General features: G+C 40.0%; 1 protein-coding gene across 1 annotated transcript in view; it reads left to right on the top strand.

Annotated features, from left to right (window-relative positions):
* Positions 1-84: 84 nt before the first annotated feature.
* Positions 85-22,983, top strand: part of SBNO1 (strawberry notch homolog 1) — a 35,622-nt gene continuing 12,723 nt past the window's right edge. The window contains exons 1-17 of the mRNA XM_087754327.1: positions 85-253; positions 6,866-6,999; positions 7,651-7,755; positions 9,524-9,833; positions 11,989-12,089; positions 13,262-13,358; positions 14,485-14,645; positions 15,651-15,784; positions 15,932-16,022; positions 16,977-17,138; positions 17,697-17,832; positions 17,909-18,014; positions 19,265-19,418; positions 20,662-20,844; positions 21,061-21,158; positions 21,849-22,000; positions 22,596-22,793. Of these exons, the coding sequence (XP_087610453.1) occupies positions 6,868-6,999; positions 7,651-7,755; positions 9,524-9,833; positions 11,989-12,089; positions 13,262-13,358; positions 14,485-14,645; positions 15,651-15,784; positions 15,932-16,022; positions 16,977-17,138; positions 17,697-17,832; positions 17,909-18,014; positions 19,265-19,418; positions 20,662-20,844; positions 21,061-21,158; positions 21,849-22,000; positions 22,596-22,793 (2,320 nt within the window). The 5' untranslated portion in view covers positions 85-253; positions 6,866-6,867. The remainder of the gene's footprint in view (positions 254-6,865; positions 7,000-7,650; positions 7,756-9,523; positions 9,834-11,988; positions 12,090-13,261; positions 13,359-14,484; positions 14,646-15,650; positions 15,785-15,931; positions 16,023-16,976; positions 17,139-17,696; positions 17,833-17,908; positions 18,015-19,264; positions 19,419-20,661; positions 20,845-21,060; positions 21,159-21,848; positions 22,001-22,595; positions 22,794-22,983) is intronic.

Genomic DNA, 22,983 nt, shown 5'->3' with positions numbered 1-22,983 from the left:
GCGGAGCGCGCGCCAGCGGCGGGCGGCGGCTGGGGTCACGTGGGGAGGGTGCGGCGCGGCGGGCGGGGGGGAGGCGCGGCGGCGGTCACGTGGTGCGGCGCGGCGGGGTGGCCCCAGCCCCCCTCCCCTCCCCCTCCCCTGTGAGAGGGGAGGGAGGGCAAAGATGGCGGCGGTGAGTTAGAAAGCGGCGGGCGGCGGGGCCGGCGGCGGAGACTTCCAGGACCGGCCGCGGGAGGACCGAGAGCGCGAGAGAGTGAGTCCCGCCTCGCTCCGTCGCTTGGCGGCGCGCCCGCTTGGCCGCCTCGGGTCGCTCCCTGCGCGGCGGGGCCGCCGCGGCGCCCCCGGGGGTCTCCTCCCCTCAGTGCTCCCCGCCGCCGCGCACCGGGCGGCGGGGCCGGCGGCGGCGGTGTCGGGGGGGCCGTCCGGGAGGGAGGCCGCCGCGCCGGCAGCGAGCTCCGCGTCTCCTTTCGCCCCCTCAGCCTGGGGCGGGCCGCGCGGCCGTCCCCGCCGGGGGTCCCCGCTGGGCCGGGAGCGGCGCGGCGTGCGGGGGAGGGCGCCGCCGCCTCGACGGGGCCGCCGCTTCTCCGGGAGTCGGGCAAACTTTGTGCCGGAGGGCGTGTGGGGGCGGAGGGGCCGCCTGGGCGGGCGGCGAAGCCCCCCGGCCCTGGGGAAGCGTTTGGGTAGCGGTTGGCGGAGCTGGCGGCGCGGGGGCGGCGGTGGGGCCGACCTCCCTCTCCCCCCGCTCCCCGTCCGCCCTGCTCGGGCAAAATGGCATCGGGACGGCGGCGGCTCCCAGCCGGGTCCGCGCCGCCCGCCTTTGTGCGCTCTTTCCGCGGCTGGGTTGATTGTTAAGGTTTGAAACGGAGCCGCTGTGGTGAAACGAGGAGGGGGGGGGTGGTGGGGTGATTTACGGTGCTTGAGCGGCTCTGAAGGCTGCCGTGAGGCGCAGCCTCTCGCCCTTCCCCGGGGTCCCGGTGCCGTTCAAGGGATCTTAAAAGAGGTGAAGGTCTGAAAACAAAAAAAGTCGCGCATGGGACACAATTACGCAGCCAATTCTGGCCCAACCCGGAAGTTTATGTCGGGAACACGTGTTGGCGGGGCCGGTGGCGAGGCCGGGAGCCGGGGACCCTCCCTCCCTCCCGCCGCCTCCCTCCCGCCGCCTCCCTCCGGGCCGAGCCCTCCCGGGGCCCCGCAGCCGCCGGGGAGCCGGCGGTGGGGCCGAACGCCGCGGCCGCAGACCCGGCCTCAAAGTCCAGCGGCTCTTAACGAGCGCACCTCCAACAGAGGTTGCTAGGGTGAGTAATTGTTTAACATAAAAATGCCCCTGCAGTCTGAAGGGGAAGAGGCCTTGTGGGTTTTTCTTCTATTTTTTTTTTTCGGTTGTTTCGTTAATATTTTTAGCTGGCCAGGTTCCACGCTGCGTTTGAGGGTATAAATTAGAACTCTTGTACTTTCTTCCAGGTGCTTGTAAGCTGGTTGTAGATGTTTGATACCTGTTAGAGATGAGGCCGATCCTTTAAATGCTTAAAAAAAAAGGTTGTATTGATGTATTAGATAACTTTAGATTGTGTCATTTGTTCATGCTAAAAAATTCTTTTTTTTTTTTTTTTACTTGCTCTAGAGTTAAGAATTAACTCAGTGATAGACTGTTTGCCTTTAGAATACATAGGTTGTGTCTGGATTAAAATGATTTAAATACATAGATGAATGTCTTGCAAGCTTTTTTTTCTGCCCTAAATTGAAAAACTCAAGTTGACGATGTAAAGCAAAGAATTTACTATGGCAAAAGTTGTGTAATAGTATGACATTTGGATTGTTTTTCTATATCTTCCTTATTGGCATGATATGTTATATTTGAATGCAATCTTAGTCTTTAAAAATAAAATGTGGGCAGTTTGTCTTGTTGTCCAGGCAAGTTCTTTGGTGTCGGAACTGGCTGATAGCTACACTGAAAGCCATTGAAGTAAGCAGCAGATAGGGTTAATGCATTTCTTGTGCCTTGAGATACACCTAGAACTGACTCCCAGGCCAAAACTAAGGAAGGGTTCAGTGCTCAGATACTGTCCTTATCTCTTCTGGGTTTTTACTTCTTAAAAACTTTCACTACTGGTTAAATTATCACCTCCAACCATTTAGTCTGAAAGCTGATTTCATGCCAGATCATTGTATTGTTTAGCTTCTTTAAGAACTTCTGAATTTCACATTTTTAGACTGTGCATCCTGACTACTGTAAACTTGATAAAACAGTCATAAGAGAGGTTTTGAGGTAGAGTTGAATCCCACAGTATCCTGAACCTGTACCTCGTGTCCTTACGAGCTTTGACTTTAGAGAGGTAACCAGTGTTTGAAAAACTGATATGGTTTTTTACAGGATTGGAATTGTTTTCACAAAAATCAAAAGTCAACTTTGTACATTTAAATGCAATGTTAACTACTAGTCTTGAGGTTAAAGCATGTAAGGATGGGCGAGTTCAGTAATTAGCGTTTTACTCTTTGATTGGCTGGTGACTTGGAAAGGACCAGAAGGGATTGAGTTGGTTGGGTTTTTTTCTTTTTTGTTGTTGCCCAGGTTGCCTTCTGGAGCCAAAAGCTGCGAGATGAGCAGAACCCATCTGGATATCCAGAGAATCCTGTTGTGTGGGACTGGGGGTTAGCAGCCCTTACAGCTCTGTTGTGAGAGGCTGCAAATGGAGATGTGAAATTTTTAGGTTGATAATAGCTCACAGTTTAGACAGCCAGAGAATTTGGGGGACATATCGCTCTTTTCTCTACAACTTCAGAATGTGTATGATACTGTAGATGGCTTCCAGTGTACTTCAAGTGAGGTGCATTCCTCAGAAAGCCAGTGGGGAAAAATCCTTCCAATAAAAGGAGAATAAGAGTTGCTTAACTACATTAGTGTCCCAGGCCAAGCATTAAAACCTAAGTTTGCAGGTTGGGTGTGCCACAGGGGCCAGATGTCCGAAGGGCTTGGAAATAGCAGTGCCTAGTTGATTGTGATGTTTGATTTGGGCTAAGTTGTGATACTGTAGTTCACTACGATTTTTAAATAAGTACTTTAGGTATACAGTGTTACAGCGTGTAACTCACAGACCTAAAAATCAAAAGCCTTTTCATTGTTTAGGATTCTACCATTATTTTTCTTAGGGGAAATGGAGAGCAGGTTGCTTGACATGTGTTTTAGAATCTTTCTTTTTTTTTTTTTTTTTTTGTTTTGCTTCTTTGTACCAAAGCTAAAATGGAGGGAGGGAGAGAGCCAGGTTGGCATGGATACATGACATAATATTAAACATGGCATTCTGGTTTTGTATCTTTAAATCAGAAATTATTTACATAATGTGCAGTGGTAGCAAAACTGTCTTTTTATCAAAGTTTTAGGCTATATTCTTCAGCAGAAGAGGACCTTACAAAAAATGTTTGGTGTGTTTTGATAGCCCTTCTTGAAATGGCAGCAGGTTATATCTTTTTTTGTAATACAAAGAGAATAATTGAGATACTACTACTGTTGAAATTTTATAAATATATATTTTTTTTTTTTAGTTTTATCTAACAGGTTCGTTCTTGCTCAGTGACATTGGACAGCCTGACTAAACATAGGCTACCTTATCTGCAAGATTCTGCATGTTCAGAACAGTTCTTCGACTGGTGAAATGCTCAGGGAACAGCTTGTAATATTCACAACTTTTTTATAAGTATTTTCTTTTGGAGATTTTTAAGATGTGGCAAACAGGTCCTTATATAGTATTGCCAAAGCTGAACTGCAGAGCTTGATAAAGTCGCTTTCACTTATGTTAACTAAGGAGCCTCCTACCTTGTAGGATCATGGAGCTGTTTCAGCTTGATAACGTTTTAGGCTTGACTAGTGTATGTCACAAAAAATAAACTAAGCTATCACGATGCAGCTTTTCCTGTTTGGTTTTTTTTTCCCCCTCATTTAATTTCCTTACTAAATTAAAACTATATGGGGAGAAGGTGGAGGGAGGGCAGCAGTGGTGCTTGGAAGCTTTACAAAGCCTAAAATTGGTGCTAAGTATTCAGTGATTTTTAATGTAAAAATTCTAGAAGTTCAGAATTCCTTTTGTTCCAGTTTCAAACAATGCAGCTTTATTCCTAGTGTACAGAAACAAAATAAGTGAAACTAGTCAAACTTTCATTGTCCAAACTGTCTGACAGGCAAATAAACAATTGCTATTGTTTTACTTAGCTTTTTGCTGGATTGTTAGCAACTGCTAATTTTTAAGACTGTTAAAATTGGGGGTAGCATGTGAGAGGTGCAGCTGGGGGATTTCTTCTGTGAAAAGAGCTCTGATAAGAAAGGGGTGCTTCGAAACTGAAGATACTTACACTGGAATTGCAGGAATTGCTATACTGGTTTCTATCACTAGTCATCTCCTGAAAACTTAGAAGTAAGCAATTGAAGTATTACTGCTATGAATGTTTTTTGTTTTTTTCTGAACTCGGGGAGACTGTCTTAAGATATCCAAGCCATTGTGGTTTTAAAGGTTAAAAATGTAGGTTTCAGTGTCATTGTGGATATGTTAAACTTGACTTGAAACAAACTTGATAGGTTGTGGCACCATTTTAGGATGGTTGGGGAAAATGTTTTTGTGTGGTGGCATGTTTTTTTCTAGCCTCGGTTTTGCTTTGAGTCTCAACTTCATAGAAAGGCCTTTCCTGCATATATTGCAAGAGTAGACTAGAAGTTATCTTGAGTACTTTTTTGTCCTAGTATTCTTTCAAATACAGAGCCCCAAGCTTCTGACTTTCCATGCCTCTATTCAGTATAGCTGCTTATCTCTCAACCAAGTTTTAGTCATACCTTTTAGAGCTGGCGAGATCAAAACTACATGCAGACTAAATAATGACATAACTGACATTTTTTTCCTTTATACAATTAGATATTTTTGGTTTATTTGACCATGTTGAGCAAGGGTGTTGCACTATGTGGAAGAGTGCTCATGCCTCTTTCCCAGATTCATATTGTAAAGTGTTCCGGAGCCACTGGTTTGGTGGGGTAACCTGTGTTAATTCCCCTTCTGTGGAGAAATTCACCTTCAGTGGCTGCTCTGAAGTTCCTAACACCAAAAGTACCGATAAGCTAAAACTTCATCTGCAGCTGTAAGCTTCTAAACTTAGATATAATGATTGCTGTTAGTATTTTAGTCTGATGAAAATTAAGGGTTTATCCTACCCAATTAATACATATATGTAGGCCCCTTTTTCGAGACGGAAGGCTTAATCCTTCTGAAAGGTAAAGCTAACTTAGTCTATTCTTACTCATTTTTTTTGACCCATTCAGGGTTCTAGGAGACAGACTAGTGGGAGGTGACATCCTTTGAAGTAGCTGCCATGTTAATTAAATCTGCTAGATGTCTTAATATTTCTTAGTATCTTCTGTACCTGATAACTACAAACCAGGACATTCTGCCAGTTTATCTGATCACCTCAAATGCCTTTTTTTTTTTTAAAAAAAAAAAAAGCAGAGTCTAGTTCTGACACAGCAAATGGTGTTTAATGGGATTGTGCGTGGTCAGTAGCAGTCGCACCAATTATTGTTTGTTGCTTTGGTATTCTTTTGGGTAGTATGCTCTTTGATGCTTAAAAGTACATCTTCCCCTTGTCACAGTGTCTTGCATCCCCTACTTCAGTTGTGCCACCATCTCGGTATTAATCCACTGAAAGGAGGTCTTTCCCTACTATTGGACAGACTAAAACTAGGAAGAATACGAAATAAGTGCCTGAGGCTTTATTTATTACAAGAATTACCTGTTCTGCCAAATGTGCTAAGTAATGTGTGTGACCAACCAGCTGGATGTGGCTCAGCTGCACCTGTAGAGAAGGATAAGCAAGTGAATGCTGTTGGAGTCTGTGAATGAGTATATCTAAAATGCTGATAAATATTTTTGTCCTCTTACCTGCTTTAGAGTAGGTGTTCGGCTTTGTTAGTTTTTGATGCTTGTTACCAGTGGGCCTTACAGGGAGGTGTGGAGAATAAGTGAAATTAATTTCTACTTGGGGTGTATCTTAGAATATATAAGCAACAGCTCAAGTTACGTGGACTCATTTAATTTTTGTCTTAGTACTAGGGCAAATGGGCTTCCTTCTTAAGGAAGCAAAACACATTGTCTTCCCTCTTCATCTTAAAACATGGAGAATTGGGCTTTTTTAATAACTTTTAAAACTGTCTAGAATAGCTTTTTGAAATTAATTTTGCTTGTCCTACGCATAAAGGAGTCTGTGACCTGATGTTAGTGTCCTATTTAATGTCGTTAACATACTATAATAGTGGAATGCTTGTTCTTTCCACTATGCAAAACAAAATTTCTCCAATGAATGAATTACTACCTAATGTAATGGCAAGCAAGAAATAAAAGCTTTCCTTATAAGCTTTTTATCGCTAACTTGTTGTTACAAGATAAACTAAATGAGTTTTAATTGTGCTTCCCTCGTGCAGTGTGCTTCACTGACAAAGACATATCATTAGCATAATACAGTCTCACCATTTCTGCCTCTTGGTATTTCTTGTAAGGCTTAAAAATGTAGTGCGATGCAGACCAGAAAAGGCATCTTTGTTTCCTTTTAAGTTTATAGGTATGATAACATTTTGTGTAGTAAACTGTTTCATTCTTCCTGCTTCTAAATGTGGTGGGTATATTGAAAAGACTTTAAAAAAAAAATAGAGGAAAAATCTACAAATGAACAAAAGAGCCAGAGCAAATCTAGAAAGTGAAACTCGGTGTGTATGAGAGACTGCATTGTGTATGCCTTTAAATCCAGGAAAGGGAACTTTAAATGTGACTGTGTATGCGTGCACAAAATAAATCAAAATTAAATGTAACTTGTATTTATGGTTCTGATTTTTTAGAGATGGTGGAGCCAGGACAAGATCTGTTGCTTGCTGCTTTGAGTGAGAGTGGAATCAGTCCAAATGACCTATTTGATATTGACTCGCCGGATGTGGTTCTTGCAAGTCCAGCACCAACTCCAGCTGTTCAGCAGGTTAAAACAAGAACATAGTTGTTTTCTAGAGGACATAAGAGCTTCCTCTTGATGTATTGGGGAGGGGGGGCGTGGTATCCATAGCAAACGGTTAAAGAATGTGGAGTTTTCATAAATGTCTTGCATCATAGTACTGAGATTAGAGAATGACTTGCTAATTAATTGTAAACTTCTATACAAAAAAGAAACCTGAAATACACTATTGAGGTTAGTATAAACAAAAATATACTTAACTTCTGGACATTAAATGGGGGCATGCTGTGATGCATCCATGGAGAACTCCAATATCACTGGAGTCTAGCTGCTCGCCTATAAAATGTGCAAAAAGTGTAATGTAATAAGGTGTTTAAGCTCCATGACAGCATTCAATCTGCAAGAACATAACCATTTCAGATATAGACTGGGAACAGTAGTATGTTGAACAGTGGCATCACATTTTCACCGCAGTTAACTAAGAAGGTGTTGTATGTTTAACTTCTTTTGAATGTGAAATCAACCACTTGATGATCTTTGTTTTCAGTGAAGCCTTTGTTAATGAGCACAGTTAAGGACTTCCCCATTCAATTCCATTTTGTGGGTGGATATTTAGTCTTAAGGTTTTTTCCCTGCTAATGTGAGTGTTTCCTGATGCTTGCTTGCTTTCTTCTGCAGTCAGTGCCACTTAGTGCATTAGAACTAGGCTTGGAGACTGAGGCCACAGCTGCTGTGAAACAAGAACCAGAGACTGTATCAACTCCAGCCTTATTAAATGTTCGGGTAAGAACTGGTACCTCAGGATTTTGTATGTGCATATGTGGTGGGTTAATCTTGGCTGGACACCAGGTGCCCACTAAGCCGCTCTGTCGCTCCCCCTCCTCAACTGGATGGGGCGGAGGAAAAAAAATAGGACAAAAGGGTTGTGGGTCGAGATAAGGACAGGGAGATCAGCACTTACTGTCACAGGCAAAACAAACTCAACTTGGGGAAATTAATTTATTGCCAGTTAACAGTGGAGTAGGATAATGAGAAATAAGAACAAATCTAAAAACACCCTCCCCCCACCCCTACCTTCTTCCTGGGCTCAGCTTCACTCCCGGCATCATCACATCGTCTCTGCCACTCCTTCTTCCTCATGCTCTTCCCCTGCTCCAGCAGCTCCTTCACAAAGTTTTCCAACCTGGGTCCTTCCCATGGGCTGCAGTTCTTCATGAGCTGCTCCAGTGTGGGTCCTTTCCATGGGGCACAGTCCTTCAGGAACAGACTGCTCCAGTGTGGGTCCTCCGCATGGCCACAGGTCCTGCCAGAAAACATGTTCCAGCGTGAGCTCCTCTCTATGGGGTCACAGCGTCCTTCAGGTATGGGGTCCTCCACAGGTGCAGGTGGATCTCTGCTCCACGGTGGACCTCCATGGGCTGCAGGGGCACAGCCTGCCTCACCGTGGTCTTCACCACGGGGAATCTCTGCTCCGGTGCCTGGAGCACCTCCTCCCCCTCCTTCTTCACTGACCTTGGTGTCTGCAGAGTTGTTCCTCTCACATATTCTCACTCCTGTCTCCCAGCTGCTGATTGTGCAGCAGTTTTTACCCCTTCTTAAATATGTTATCACAGAGGCGCTACCAACATCACTGATAGGCTCAGCCTTGGCCAGCGGCGAGTCCTTCTTGTAGCTGGGTGGAACTGGCTGCATCGGATGTGGGGGAAGCTTCTGGTGTCTTCTCACAGAAGCCACCCCTGTAGCCCCCCCGTTACCAAAACCTTGCCACGTAAACCCAATACAGTATATTAGTAAAATGAAACAAAAGAGGTGGGACTGTAAAATGCCAGTTGGCCATTGTCTCAGTCCTACTTGTACTGAGATTGTGAAAGCTTATTGTACCCGTGGGTTGATATGATTTCTATGACAAGGAGCACAGAGGAGGACAAAGCAGTACTCAAGAACAACATTTTGAGGTGTCCCGTGTGCCTTTTACTTCCTCTGCATGCAAATTCTGGGGATAGGGAGGTTGTGTGAACTTGTCTCCTATACCCGAACTGCGTACCACCTTTTCCAGCTGCAGATAATTCTGAGCACCATAGTCTGGTGGTTGCACCTGAAATGAGAATATAAAAAGTGGATCTGGAGGAAGGTAGGTGTAGTGCAGTGTGTCTGAAAAAGGCTGCGCATATATCTATTTACTCAACAATTGTGCAGCTAGTTTATATATTGGAAAGTCTCTTCAGCTCAGGGTTCCTCTACCTGTAGTAGTCACGTTTTGTGCCTAGGTGATGAATCCTTCGTCCTACTCTTTTATTTCCTTTCCTTTACCTTAAATTAAAATTTAAAAATACTATTCAAAAATACGTATGACAATATATTGATTAATAGACCCTTCTTGCTCAGGCTGTTGCACCACAAGATAATTACTCCAGCATCTTCAGCATGTTATGTGAAGACATTACAAGAGTCTCTTAGAAACTGGTGACTCCTATGCTCTAGATGAAAGGCTAATAAAGTGTGGTTTTTTTTCCACTGTCTTCTGAAAATTTCTCTGGTTCTTTGTTGCTAGCAACCACCATCCACCACAACCTTTGTGCTGAATCAAATAAATCAGCTTCCAACTTTGGGGACTACAATAGTGATGACAAAAACGACACCTGTTACAACTACGAGGCAGACTATCACTGTAGCAAAAATCATTCAGACCAGCACAACTACTCGACCTTCGGTTGCAGCACCAGCAGTACGCAATGCCTTGACCACTACACCTTCAAAGGACCAGATTCAGCTGAAAGATCTGCTAAAGAATAATAGTCTTAATGAACTCATGAAATTGAAGCCACCTCCTAATATTGCCCAACCAGTAGCAACAGCAGCAAGTGAGTTTTCTTCTTTCTTCATAATTACAGTATTTTAGACAAATAGTGAAGGAATATAATGTGAAGATCTTTGCACAGCTTGTATTTTCATTGATTAGTGGAATATCACAGTAAAATGAAATGGTCCAGAAAACCTGATAAATTCTATTCTAACTTTAATGGTGTTAGAATTCAGGGTGAAGTAATACAAAATAACAGGCTTTTAAAAAATTTTAAGCTCTTGATTTACTGCAAGGAATGAGGAAAACTACATTTTAGATTGCAGCTGACAGATTGGTAAAATTAATTCATGAACATTACTGAAGTTGATTTAGCTATCTTACTTGAGCATACATCAGTTTTTCTACGGTATACTTGCTGTGGAACTATGACAAATGAGTACTTCTTTTTTGGCATCTTCCAAACTAGATCTGTAGTACGTGCTAGTACTCCTATGATAGGGTGTTTTTGTAAAGCATCTCCTGTGAAAGAAAATCTCTGTCCCTGTATGTTTCATGGGAGGTATCAGATCTATTGTTTAAAAACTTAAGTCTTAAAAACTTAAACTTGCTGTTTGTTTCTGTGTTACTTCTTAAATGTGGTGTTAGTTGAAATGCCACAAGTATTTTGTTACCATACTCCAAATCTTCATTTTGTGATTCCTTTTGTAATCTTCCCTTGTATGTTATTTCTAATATGTGGTCAGCTTAATATAAGGGAAAAGCTGCATGTGTGTGTATTTTTATGATTTAATTCTTTCAAGTTATTTTGGTTTTAGCATGAAGTTAAGATCAGACTAGTTGAGTTTGAAAATATCACTATTGCTGCTTTTTCTGAAAGGTAGGCAGGCTTTTTCTGGATTACTATATTTTCATTGTCTCGGAAATAAGATTTACTGATTTTATAGGCGGGGTTGGAAATAACCTATTTTTTCATATGCAGATAGAGTGTGCAATAAATGAAGCTGTCGGGACTGAACCAAAAAGAAGAATGTGCTTCCTTGTTTCATTGCTTTCTGTTATGGAGTGGTTGACAAAAATTGAAGTTGAGACACCAGTTGAAGTTGGGGCAGGGTGTAAAGGAGTGAGGAAGAGGAGGGGGAGAAGGTTTTCTAGGACTGGCTTATCCCCTTTGTGCTAAATGAAAACTCACAAGCACATAAGTCATAGGTAACGTCAATACACAATAGCTGTTGTAGTGGCACAGCTGCAGAAAATAGTTGAATCTGTAGCTTCTGTGTTAAGTGAAAAGGAGACATGCAACTTCTAGAACTGCATTTCTAATCTTATTTGTGTGCTTGTGTTTCCGGATCTTTCTTTGTGCTTATAAAAAAAAATTGACAAATACTTGTAGAAAATTCAAGGGCAGAGGAGCTCTTGGAAGGAAATGTGGTCTTTTCATATAATTCAGGCAGCAGGAGTTCTAGATTGGAAAATATTAAAAAGTTAAATTATGCAACCTCTTTGAGGAAAACTTTATTTGTGCAATTGTTTTAATTGGTTTTTTAGGGGCAATTATGCTAAATTTATTACATGCATTGACTGTCAATGTGATGGAAGCTTGACAGCTGCTTTCAATGTTTTACATCTATCCTTGTGTTAATTTTTTTTAGTTCTGTACTTAGCCTTATTGGCAGTTGCTTCCAAATGTGGCCGAGGACAGGAAAGTTAATAAATCGTCCTCTTGAAGGATTCTGTTATAAACTTTAAACAATTGGGTCCAAAGTGTTGACTTTTTGTTTTACAGAAATAATTGTAGTTTCTCCTAAGGTGGTAAATGCCACCAGGCCAGGTAAGTCCATTTCTATTGAAACACTGGGCTTTCTGGTTTGCTGTTAAACTTCAAAGACTCACAAGATGGAGTATTTCTAAATGAGATGTATACATTTGGTGAAGGTCCAAAATATATATATTTTTTTTAAATACTGAAACTAATATACAACTGTGTCAGATGGAGTGGTATTGAATGGGAAACTTCTTCAGTCAGAGAAGTAACAGGATTTAACTCCTTGCTCGGAGACTTTTTAATTTGGACAAAAATCTTGCTCGTGTTCTTGAAGCATCAGTCTGCTACTGGACATTTTAAGCTTCTCTTCCAGTTCATTAATAGAGAAGGATGTTAATTTGAGTCGATATTTGGAGGGAATTCCTGTAAAAACACAGCTTTTCTTTTGTAGCCGATCTAAGCAATGGTGCAGTGAAGAAGGAGGCTTCCACAAAAGAGGTAGCAAGAATATGGATAAATGATATTAAAATGAGAAGTTTTTCACCTACTATGGTAAGTAGTACAAATGGTTAATTTGCCAAATGAATGTATATTTTATTGGCCACAACCACCTGTGACTAGTTTCGGTAGCTACTAATATGTCTTTTGTGTGGTAGAATTATCGAGTGCATCTGTTTGTTCAAAAGGTTAGTTTCTCCACTAGATGAATACTTGCTTAGATGACTAAAAGTAATAGCTGTGTGGAGCAGACTACCTATATAGTAAATGACAATTTCAAGAAATTACTGTCCTTAACAGAACTTCATTGTGTGGACAAAGAGGAGTATGCTCCAGTTAAAGCTGATCAGCATATCACTTGTTCTATGTTTTAAAACATTTTCTTTCAAAATGTCCCTGTTTGTATAACTAGCAACAAAGAAAGTAGAAGACTCTCTCTAGCATGGCTGACCTTCTGGGCAGTTTGATATAAGATGTAAATTGAGTATCATTCAATTGTCTAAATGTAATAAAAATACATTCTGGTGCTATAAACACTTGAGTTTCAGCATCTTTGCTGATAGCTAGAATCAGGCTGAAGATTGTGGTGAACAGTGCTCCTTAGTGACTAGCATACAGAAGGATTTTCAGATTACTTTTTTATGTTAAACATTGAGTTAGTAATTGTGGAAGATTTTTGATTTGTCATCTAGCGAGTACTTTAAGAATATTCATGTATTTACATGGATCAAGATCACAGTAAAAAATGGCTAACTGTCAGGTTTCAGAGAATACTGGATAGAACTGTGACTATTACAGCTGTTCCCCGAAGTTGTGAATTTACGTAATGAATGTGAAACTGCAGGAGACTTCATGGGAGTACTTGAAAGTTAGGTTTTGGCTGTTAACTAGCTGTTGTGTTTTCAAGGCAGTTTTCTTTGTCATAGTTTGGATTTAAAATGCTGTAAGTGTTTCTTTTTTAATTCTGCTTATGTGAGTTTGGAGTACTTCAGTTTTCTTGCAAAGGAGAGGAAGTTCCCCGACTTTGTGTCTTCGAAAGGTTGTTCAGAGTGTAAGAAATCTACATTTCCATCTATACTTTTCCCAGCTGCTCACTGGTTCATCTCGTACATGTGTTAAAACATTCAAGTGCAAGTTTGTGCTCATTTCATTTCCCATATTAATTTCCAGGGCACAGAGTATTAACAACGTGCTGTTTGACTAATGCAGGTATTTCTCTATTCTAGAAAGTGCCAGCAGTAAAAGAAGAGGAGGAACCTGAGGAAGAAGATGAAGAAGAAATGGGCCATGCAGAAACTTACGCTGAGTACATGCCAATAAAATGTATGACCTAAAATTTTGTTACGTCAATAGGCTGAAATGTTTTGAATGCTAATTTATTTACTCTTCTGTAGTTACTAACAGCAAAAACAGATGAGTTACTATCTGAACCAAGTAAAAAGGACCTGAATTTGTGGTGGGTTTTCCTAGGACATTTTTCTCTTCTATAGCGCTTAGTTTTGGAAGGTACGCAGATCTTTTTTTAATAGAAAAGGAATTCTTTAGTGTATCTTTGAGCAGTACTTGGTTCAATCAATCCTATTTCTGAAACAAGACCAGGCTTTTTTTACCTGTGTTAAGATGCTTTGTGCCTCAGCAGAGGAAATTTTATAAAGGGATTAAGTGCTCACTGCTATACTTAAGAATGTAGTTTGAGTCTTTTGGTGTGAAATTACCCTAAGCACGTTCTTCCTGCATTGTTCCTGACTGGCTTCTTAGAGCTGCTTTTAAAAAAAAAAGGTGAATCTCTTACTGCCGTTAATTGCCATCCTCTTTTTTTTTTTTTTCTCCTTTCCCTTCTTTATTGTAATCAGTGACAAAAAACTGTTACCTTGTTTCTTAGGTACATTGCTGACCTGCTGTAAAACAAGGCCAAAAGTTTTGCATGGAGTTTGTAGCTAAATGGTTAATTTTTGTTGTCACTGAGATCTGTCAGCAATTAAACCACGTCTGTTCTAAATCTTTTCTCCTCTCATACTGCTTAAAAACAGCACTATATAAATAGTGAGAAGAATGTTGCTTTTGTGATTCTGGCATCTTGAGGCCGCCTCTGGCCTTTTGGGAAGGCAAGGTTCAGACCAGTTTTTCTCAAACATGTCATAGAAAATGAAAATATTTGTGTACTTGAACTGAATTTTATCTAATTTCATAAAAACTGGGGTAAGGTGGTGAGAAGAGAAACAAAGTTAAGGTTAGTTATATAAATTCAGGTTAATGTATTCCTTTGTATGCACTGCAGTTTGTTTTAACACTTGATGTACTGTTGCAATGAAACATGGTTGTTCTTGAGTTCAGCCTTTACAATGGACAGTTGTAATCTGTTTTGGTAAATATAAAACCTGTGCTGCAGCAACAGAACTCTCTACTATGTTTTCATCTTCTTCTTTCTTCCCCCTCCCTTTTCAACCAGTAAAAATTGGTCTACGTCATCCTGACCCAGTAGTGGAAACCAGCTCATTATCCAGTGTAACTCCTCCTGATGTGTGGTACCAGACATCAATATCAGAAGAAACAATTGATAGTGGCTGGTTGTCAGCTTTGCAACTTGAAGCGATCACTTACGCAGCCCAGGTATGCTGGACACTAGCGCAGCTTAAAAGCTAACGTAGAATTTAAGAAGAAAAACTGCTGTCTGACAAGTGCAGCGATGTCAGTTTTACAAGGAGGTAAAATAATAAGAGCTTAAAAGTTTGAGTTGCATTAGAAGGTGGCAGGTGAGCTTCAGCTCAGATAAAAGTGAGGTAATACACCTCGGAAAGCTTTGTCTAAACCAGTTCCGTGATGCTGATCTCAAACTGTCTTAAAACTCAGGAAGGACATCTTAGTCATTATTTTTATTTCTCTGAAATAACTTAATGGCTGCAGTAGCAGCAGGCTAAGAAAGCTGACGCTGTTTGGCATCGTTGGGAAGGGTATAGAGAACAAAGACTGGGTGTTATTTTGCTGCTGTATTAAACTTCAGTGGGCCCGCATCAGATGTTGTGCCAGGCAGGAAGGTAGTGAAGTTAGAGGACGACTAAAATGGTCACAGGAGGAGAGAAGATGCCTCATGAAAAGAGACTAACAAAGCTGGGACACCTCAGGGTGGAGCAGAGAAAAATGAAGGGGAATGAAATCAAGGTTTACATAATCAAGAAGGCAGTGGAATCCCACAAAACAAGAACAAAGCAGAACTTGGTGAAACCGGTAGGAGATTGGTTTAAAATGGATAGAAGGATACTTCTTTACACAGGCAGTGGATGTGTGGGTCTTGGTGCCGCGAAAGGCTGTGGAGGTGCATACCAGTGGGTTAAGAAAAGCAGCCAGTCTCCTAGTAGGCATTAAAAGAATTGGACAGATATGTACAGCAATTCTAGGTGCTGAGGGAAGACGAGGGAGAACAGATCCCATAAAGCCGTTAGGCTCATATCCTCTCCCTAAATAAAATCCCTTCTTCCTGCTGTCAGGAGGCTGCTTGGCTGGGTGAACCACTGGTCTCATCCAAGAGGATGTTTCTTATGTTTGCTTGTTTCTGACAATGCACAGTGATGCATTCTGGAGGATGGGTACAAGTTTTTTTTGTTCTTTCTCCTACAGCAACATGAAACATTCCTGCCCAATGGAGACCGAGCTGGATTCTTGATAGGTGATGGTGCTGGTGTAGGAAAAGGAAGGACCATAGCTGGAATAATCTATGAAAATTACTTGCTAGGCAGAAAAAGAGCAGTCTGGTAAGTGTGTCAGAATTTGTTAGAGCAGACACTGTAGTGACTATAGTACTTGAATTCAGTGTAATCTGTCTTCTGACAAATGTTCTACCAACTGTTTTTTGAGCTTCTGCTGTAACTTACAGAATATGCTTTGTTCTATGTCTTCAGGTTTAGCGTGTCAAATGATCTGAAATACGATGCTGAAAGAGATTTGAGAGATATTGGAGCAAAAAACATATTGGTTCATTCATTAAACAAGGTGTGGAAACTTTTTACTATGTACAGTTGAGGCAAAACTTTAGGTACGCTTGTGTGACAAGTTGTGCATGTTGACTGTTTTAAGAGTAAGAATGTACTAATTTCAATAACTTTACTGTCTAGGTCTTGTTTGACAGGCCTTAATCTTACGAAGAACCACACAGTGCTTTAACTTAATCATGTAAATAGGCCCCTTGTAGGATTAAGTCTAAGCATGTGATTTTTTTTTTTAAATATTACTCTTCAAGCCACTACTGACACTACTAGTAGAGTATTTTCTAGAAGTTGAAATATTCTTTAAATCTCTTAGACTTTATAGCATTTGAATTTTTTCCTTTCTATCTCCCAGCGCACATTTTATATGTAATACATTTTCTATCTAATACTTGAATAACAGACTTCCTCAGTAATTTATTAAAGCAGCAGTAGCTTGTGCAGTTCTTTTTGGAGGCTGTGCCTCTGCTCAGGGTTAGCCACTTGCATAAATTGGGAAGTGTGATTACTGGTTGAATTCATTGAACTTAAATTTTGTTTTGAGTTAGTATTTTTGCTTTGTGAAGTCTTAATTTCTAAAATACAGCAAAACTTTAGAAACTGTCATTTATGGTAGCAGCTGTAAATACACTTGACCTATTAGCTCTAAGGGATGCATTGAAACTAAAATGTTAATTGTATTTAAGTGAAGGAAACCATGTAGTCAAAGAACATGTCTGTTAATCTTTTGAGGCCTCAGATCTAGTCTTCCTTAAGTATATATTTAAGTAAGGCCGTGTATAACCCCTTAACCATGTTACCATATGCCAGCTATGCCCTAATCATGACGTAGGGATACAGGTGGTTCAAAGTGTACACCCCTTAAGGTTAAGACCACCAGCATGCCTTAATCATATGGTAGGTGGGTTTGAGGAGCGATCTCTTTAGAATAATTTCTGTCATTTTTATCTTTTTATTGCAGTTCAAGTATGGGAAAATTTCTTCCAAACATAATGGAAGTGTGAAGAAAGGTGTCATCTTTGCTACCTATTCTTCTCTTATTGGTGAAAGTCAGTCTGGTGGTAAATACAAAACCAGATTAAAGCAGCTTCTTCACTGGTGTGGTGAAGACTTTGATGGAGTTGTATCCTTTATCTGGAGTTCAGTTGATTGTAACCAAATTGCTATTTAAGCTTACATCTTTAAAGACAATCTTGTATTTCTATTTGTTGGTATTTTTAGGTATTGTTCTTTATTCGTGACAGTAATTGATAGTGTGCGTGCTCTGACGTTAGACTTTAGTTTTACAAACTTAATGTCAAATCCATTACAATCGTATTGTTGCCACACAACTCTGGTACAAGAGTGAAGCTCCTGGTTTTTCTATAACAAACACATAAAATTAAAAGATGATGTTTTAAGAACCTTAAATTTACACTGAAATTTTCTCCAGTGAATTCTTAAAAAATTTTTTTTTAGTATCAACAGCATTTTAAAGAACTCAAGTGTTGGTAATTGTGCTCTTAAATACTTACTAGCTAAATATTTTTCCTGAAGTTTTTAGTGAAAAATATGACTAGTGTCTTTTCGAGCTTACAATTTACTGCTGCCACCTATGGTAATTAGCAGATTTTCTTGTCTTTTGTTTTAGGTCCCCATTCTAAAAATGTGTGACAGTGTTTTTTCCTTAATTACGGTTCAGATTGTATTTGATGAGTGTCATAAAGCTAAGAATCTGTGTCCTGTTGGTTCGTCAAAACCAACAAAAACAGGTCTGGCTGTATTGGAACTTCAAAATAAACTTCCAAAAGCCAGGGTTGTTTATGCTAGTGCCACAGGTATGTACTACTTGGTTTGCATTAAATGTCTCTTATGTTTTTACTGGCACTGGTACAGTGTGTGTTCTTCTCCTAGGTGCATCTGAGCCAAGAAATATGGCATATATGAACCGTCTTGGAATATGGGGTGAAGGAACTCCATTTAGGGAATTCAGCGATTTCATTCAGGCTGTTGAAAGAAGGTGATGTCTTGAAGAGCTATGGCAAGAATGCGTATGGTTGTGGTTGACTGTGCTTTCTAGTTCTGTTGTCTTCACTCACTCATAGTCCTCTGCAAACTTGTCCTGTCACACGAAGAACTTTCTGACTCTAGCTTCTAAATCTAGCAGAAATGTAATCTGTCTTACGTGGTAAAAAATGGGGCATTTCCCTTGCTCACAGGAAATTTTGAGAGCTTTAGAAGCTTGCTGGGAAAATAGCCCTCTTAAAATGTGGGTGTTATGAAAATATTTTGTTGCTTATCATGAAAACACACTGTATGTACTGAGTATGCTCAGTATAGTTGATGTCTCACTATGTGCAGAAGCCCTCTAATGTTATGCATTCAGCTTAGGCAGTTTTACAGGAAGAAGTCTTGTTCTTATGCTTTCTGGCATAAGAACCCAGTTCAGAAAAATTATGCATGCTGTTGCAAGATACTTTGTATTTCAGAACTTATTAAAAAACCTAAATGTCAGTAGAAAATGCAACTGCTACATTCTTTGGTAGGTGAGCATCTTAATATATTACATTTTGCCTACTTAAAGAATTTTGAACGCTTTAGAATGCTCCAGTAGGGCTTACTATGCATTTTCTTGCATACCATCTACATGATGCATGATTTTTCTAGACTGTGCAAGTGTAGTCTCTGCTTCATTACTGAGTACGTATCAATTAAGCAATAATGAAATTACAGGCCCAAGCTTGTGAGTAGGTTAGCTTTGCAGTTGACTTCTGTGCTCTCAAGGTATTGCTAAAGGTGTGTTGCTGTTAAAAAGAACTTAAGTTACCTACTAGTTTAATTATTTTCATATCAGCGTAAATCTGAATAGCTTAATACAGTTTGTAGTCATTATTTTAAATCTTCAGTGGGGTTTATAAAATAGCAATGCAAGATTTTGTTATATATTTGGACCAACTTCATTATCCAATTAGTTTGTAAGGTACTGTTTCCTAATGCATGCTAGGTCATTTGGGAAGAAGTAACTCTTTGAGTGTTTATACCTCTTGGGATACATTTAACACTCATGAGGCAGGGGTATAGTTTTATGTGAAGGCTAAATTTCAAAACGCCCTGATTGGATGTGTTTAACCAAACAGTACTGATGATTTTGAAAACATATTCCTTCATGTTTGTAAGTATGCTGTTCTCTTCTAAAGCACTTGAGGTTTTTTTAACAAATCCTTGCTCTTGAAAATTCTAATATTGACTTAATTTGTTCCTTTATTTTAGAGGTGTTGGTGCCATGGAAATAGTTGCTATGGATATGAAGCTGAGAGGAATGTACATAGCAAGGCAGCTGAGTTTTTCAGGTGTAACTTTCAAAATTGATGAAGTTCTGCTTTCACAGGAATATGTTAAAATGTACAATAAATCTGTGAAACTGGTAAGAACACTTTTTAAATTTATTTTCTGTATTGAGTTCCGAGAGGTTGAAGTTACTCAGTTTAAACTTGAATGCTCCTGAAATCGCATGTGGTACTGTTGCCTGTTGAGAGACAGGAATGGCATCTTCTTGTCTCATCTTAATGTTAAATGGAGAAATCTTTAGACTTGGCAAAAGCTGATAATTCTTGTTCTGAGTCATAAAAGCTGCAGTTTTGGGTGCCTCTTGCAGTATCTCTCGGATCCACTGCCTTCTAGCAGTGCTTCAGAGACCTTGGTCATTGTTGCCCAAGATAAAGCTGTTCACCTGTTGGTCATATTTTTGTGCTCCAGTCCTCCCTCTTTAGGCAACTGAGCTGAGAACAAGCTGCAAAACATTAGACAGGCTGCATGCCCTTCTTCATTGAAGGGTATGGTGGAGTGGCGCTTGTAGTTAAACAGCACAGGGTGATAGTTGTACTGATGTGGCAGATCAGATCCAAAGCATCGAAGCTGTGGTTCCCTTTTAATGTTTTCCTTTATTCACCTGCTGGTTATCTTTTTCATGTTGTTCTTAATTGTTTTGTCCATATGAGCGTCTTTTTCCTGAGTGCACATTCTGCTTGTACATTACCACTGCTGTATTAGATAAAAATAATTACTCCTTGGACATAGATTAATAATGAGCAGGGTCTTTACCTGCTTAAGAGGTGCTTAAGCATGACTCGGTATTCATGTTGTATAGCTACAATAATGAAAATTTATATTTGACAAGTGTATAACATCAACTTGAAAAAAGCACTTTACTTTATGAATGTTGTTTAAAATAATCACTAAACATGTGTCCAAAGCTTACTTTACCTAATCTGGAAACAACTGGTGTAACAGAAAGTTGTAGAAAAGAAGGCAGTGGAGTTTTTCTCTTCTTGGGATCTTGCTTTATACTTAATTATGGGCAGTGCTCTTACCTTTCTTAACCTGACTGTAATAATGGAGAAACTAGATAATTAGAAAATACTGTGTATGTTTGTATTGGTAGTAATGTAAATGTATCTGCTTTTCATTATGAGAGTAATTATCTTCTGAATTTATTAAGCCATAGCTATTTCTCTTTTTGAGAGTTTTGTTTGATGTATGATGAGTTTCCTTGACTTGCAGTCCCATAGTACTTTAAACTTCTCTTCTGTCTTTATTTGGATGTTAAACAATGTACCTGTGTAGCCTTGAAATGTGACATGTAAAGCAATTAACATTTTCTTCTGCAGTGGGTCAGTGCTAGAGAGAGGTTTCAACAAGCAGCCGACCTTATCGATGCAGAACAACGAATGAAAAAGTCTATGTGGGGTCAGTTTTGGTCAGCTCATCAGAGGTTTTTCAAGTACCTTTGCATAGCATCTAAAGTGAAGAGGGTGGTGCAGCTAGCTCGGGAAGAAATCAAGAACGGGAAAGTAAGTTGAGCAAGACGTATTTTTAAATGTCTTTGTTAAATGTAAAGTTATGAGATTTTTTTTGTTTGTTTATAACACAAATGTTTTCAGACATAGTAGTAGCATGCTTTTGTACTTCATGGTATTGAAGCTATTCAATGAGCAGAAATTCAAGCGAAAGTAAACTTACAAGTCAGTCATCTTAGTGACAATGCCTTGTGTTCGTTTGTCCTTTAGTGTGTTGTTATTGGCCTGCAGTCAACAGGAGAAGCAAGAACATTAGAAGCTTTGGAGGAAGGTGGTGGTGAACTGAATGACTTTGTTTCTACAGCAAAGTAAGATTGAAGTTGTAGAACTGTCCTTTACAAAACTAACCTTAATCCAGCTTAGCATGTGTAGCACTTTGTCCTTTCACGTGTAAAACGTGCATCAGTCAGTGCACAGAAAGTTGAGTGTCCTTTAGTACCGACATTCTTTGCTTAAGCTGCCTGTACGCAAAATGTGACAGTACTGCTCAGGTGAACAATTGGTTAGTTCCTGGTTCTACTGGCACTCTGAAATGCTGTTTTCAGATGGGAACAGCTGGTACTGTTCTGCTGAAACTGGGAGGAGGGGAAGATTTGTCAAGTGTATGCTACATATATACCAAAGCAAGTTACAATCATGACTTCCCTCTTCTATCAGATGAGCCAGATCCAATCCTGAGACTACCTTGCTGAAGATCTTAATAAAGTTTAAATGACAGATTAACTTAATCTAAGCGGTAAGAAGATGGCAGTAGCAATATCACTTGATGCCAAAACCAAATTCAACAAGTTATAAGTAACAGTGCTGTAAAGTAAATGTCTCCTACTTTTAAGAAGGTGACACATACAGTAATATGGGTGATAATTATACAGGGTGCTTGTGTAATAGCATTCACAAGGAATAACTCTTCAGAGAAGTCAAGCAAGCTGTTAAAATGTTACAGGTTTCTGCTTTAAATAAATGCAAATTCGACTGAAGAACCCTTTTTTCTTAAACAGAGGAGTATTCCAGTCTCTTATTGAAAAGCACTTTCCAGCTCCTGACAGGAAGAAGCTGTTTAGCTTGTTGGGAATTGACTTGACTGCTCAAAGTAATAACAATTCGCCCAGAGACAGCCCTTGCAAGGAGAACAAAATAAAGAAACGGAAAGGTAATGCTTAAGTTCTTACACTGATGTCATAGCGAAAAGGACAATTTTAGAGCTGCCTAAGAGTGAACTCTGGAAAAATACAGGAATGCCGATATCAGACAGTCACTCATGAAAAAGCGTGTGTTACCAGTCTCTTAAAACTTTTGTTAGTAACTTCTGTTAATAGATTTTAAAACTGCTGCTGAAACAATATAACCTGTAAATTCCGGTGACTTTGCTCAAAATGGGTTGATCTTGTATGGGACTGTATCCCAAAATGCCTTACACGTGTCAGACCACTTCCTGATGCAGTCAAGCAAATAATTGCTTTCTTTTTCGTGAGGCTCAGTAAAGAGAACCCTAATACCACTCCCCTTCCCAAACCGATTATATTCTTACCAAAAAGTAGGTGGTGATAAAAATGTTGAGGGGAGTCTTACTGAAAACTTAGATTCTTTTAAATGGTTCTATTTTTAGAAGTTGAATATCTTTCTAGTTCGTATGCAGTGGTGGTAAAACAAACCTCAAAAGTAGACTACAAGGGCTAAACTAAGTTGTGGTTTTGTTTTTGTTGTTTTTTTTTTTTTTTCTGGGGTGATGGTGGTGATGGAATTAGGTGAAGAAATAAGCAGAGAAGCCAAAAAAGCTCGCAAAACAGGTGGCCTTGCAGGTAGCAGCTCTGATGAGAGTGAAAGTGAGTCTGATGCTTCAGACAACGAAGAAAGTGACAATGAGAGCTCCAGATTTTTGAGTTCTGGAGATGATGACGACTTCAACCCATTCAGAGATGAATCCAGTGAAGATGACGAAGATGGTAAGACAGTTTTAAGTGTTTCATCAAGCAAGTAACTGTACTTGTAGATACTAAGCATAAAGTCTTTCTGAACCATTTCAATGAGCCAAAGAGTGTTTGATAAGCATGTAGTTTAGGTCTAATGAGACTGGAATTAGTACTAGAATGTTGATTTGCATCATCTTTAAGAAGATTTTACACACTGGAGTTC

Source organism: Nipponia nippon, unplaced genomic scaffold, assembly GCF_047370975.1.
Source record: "Nipponia nippon isolate SJK-2023a ecotype South Korea unplaced genomic scaffold, ASM4737097v1 scaffold_18, whole genome shotgun sequence".
NCBI lineage: Eukaryota > Metazoa > Chordata > Aves > Pelecaniformes > Threskiornithidae > Nipponia > Nipponia nippon.
This window is presented reverse-complemented; position numbering and strand designations above follow the sequence as displayed.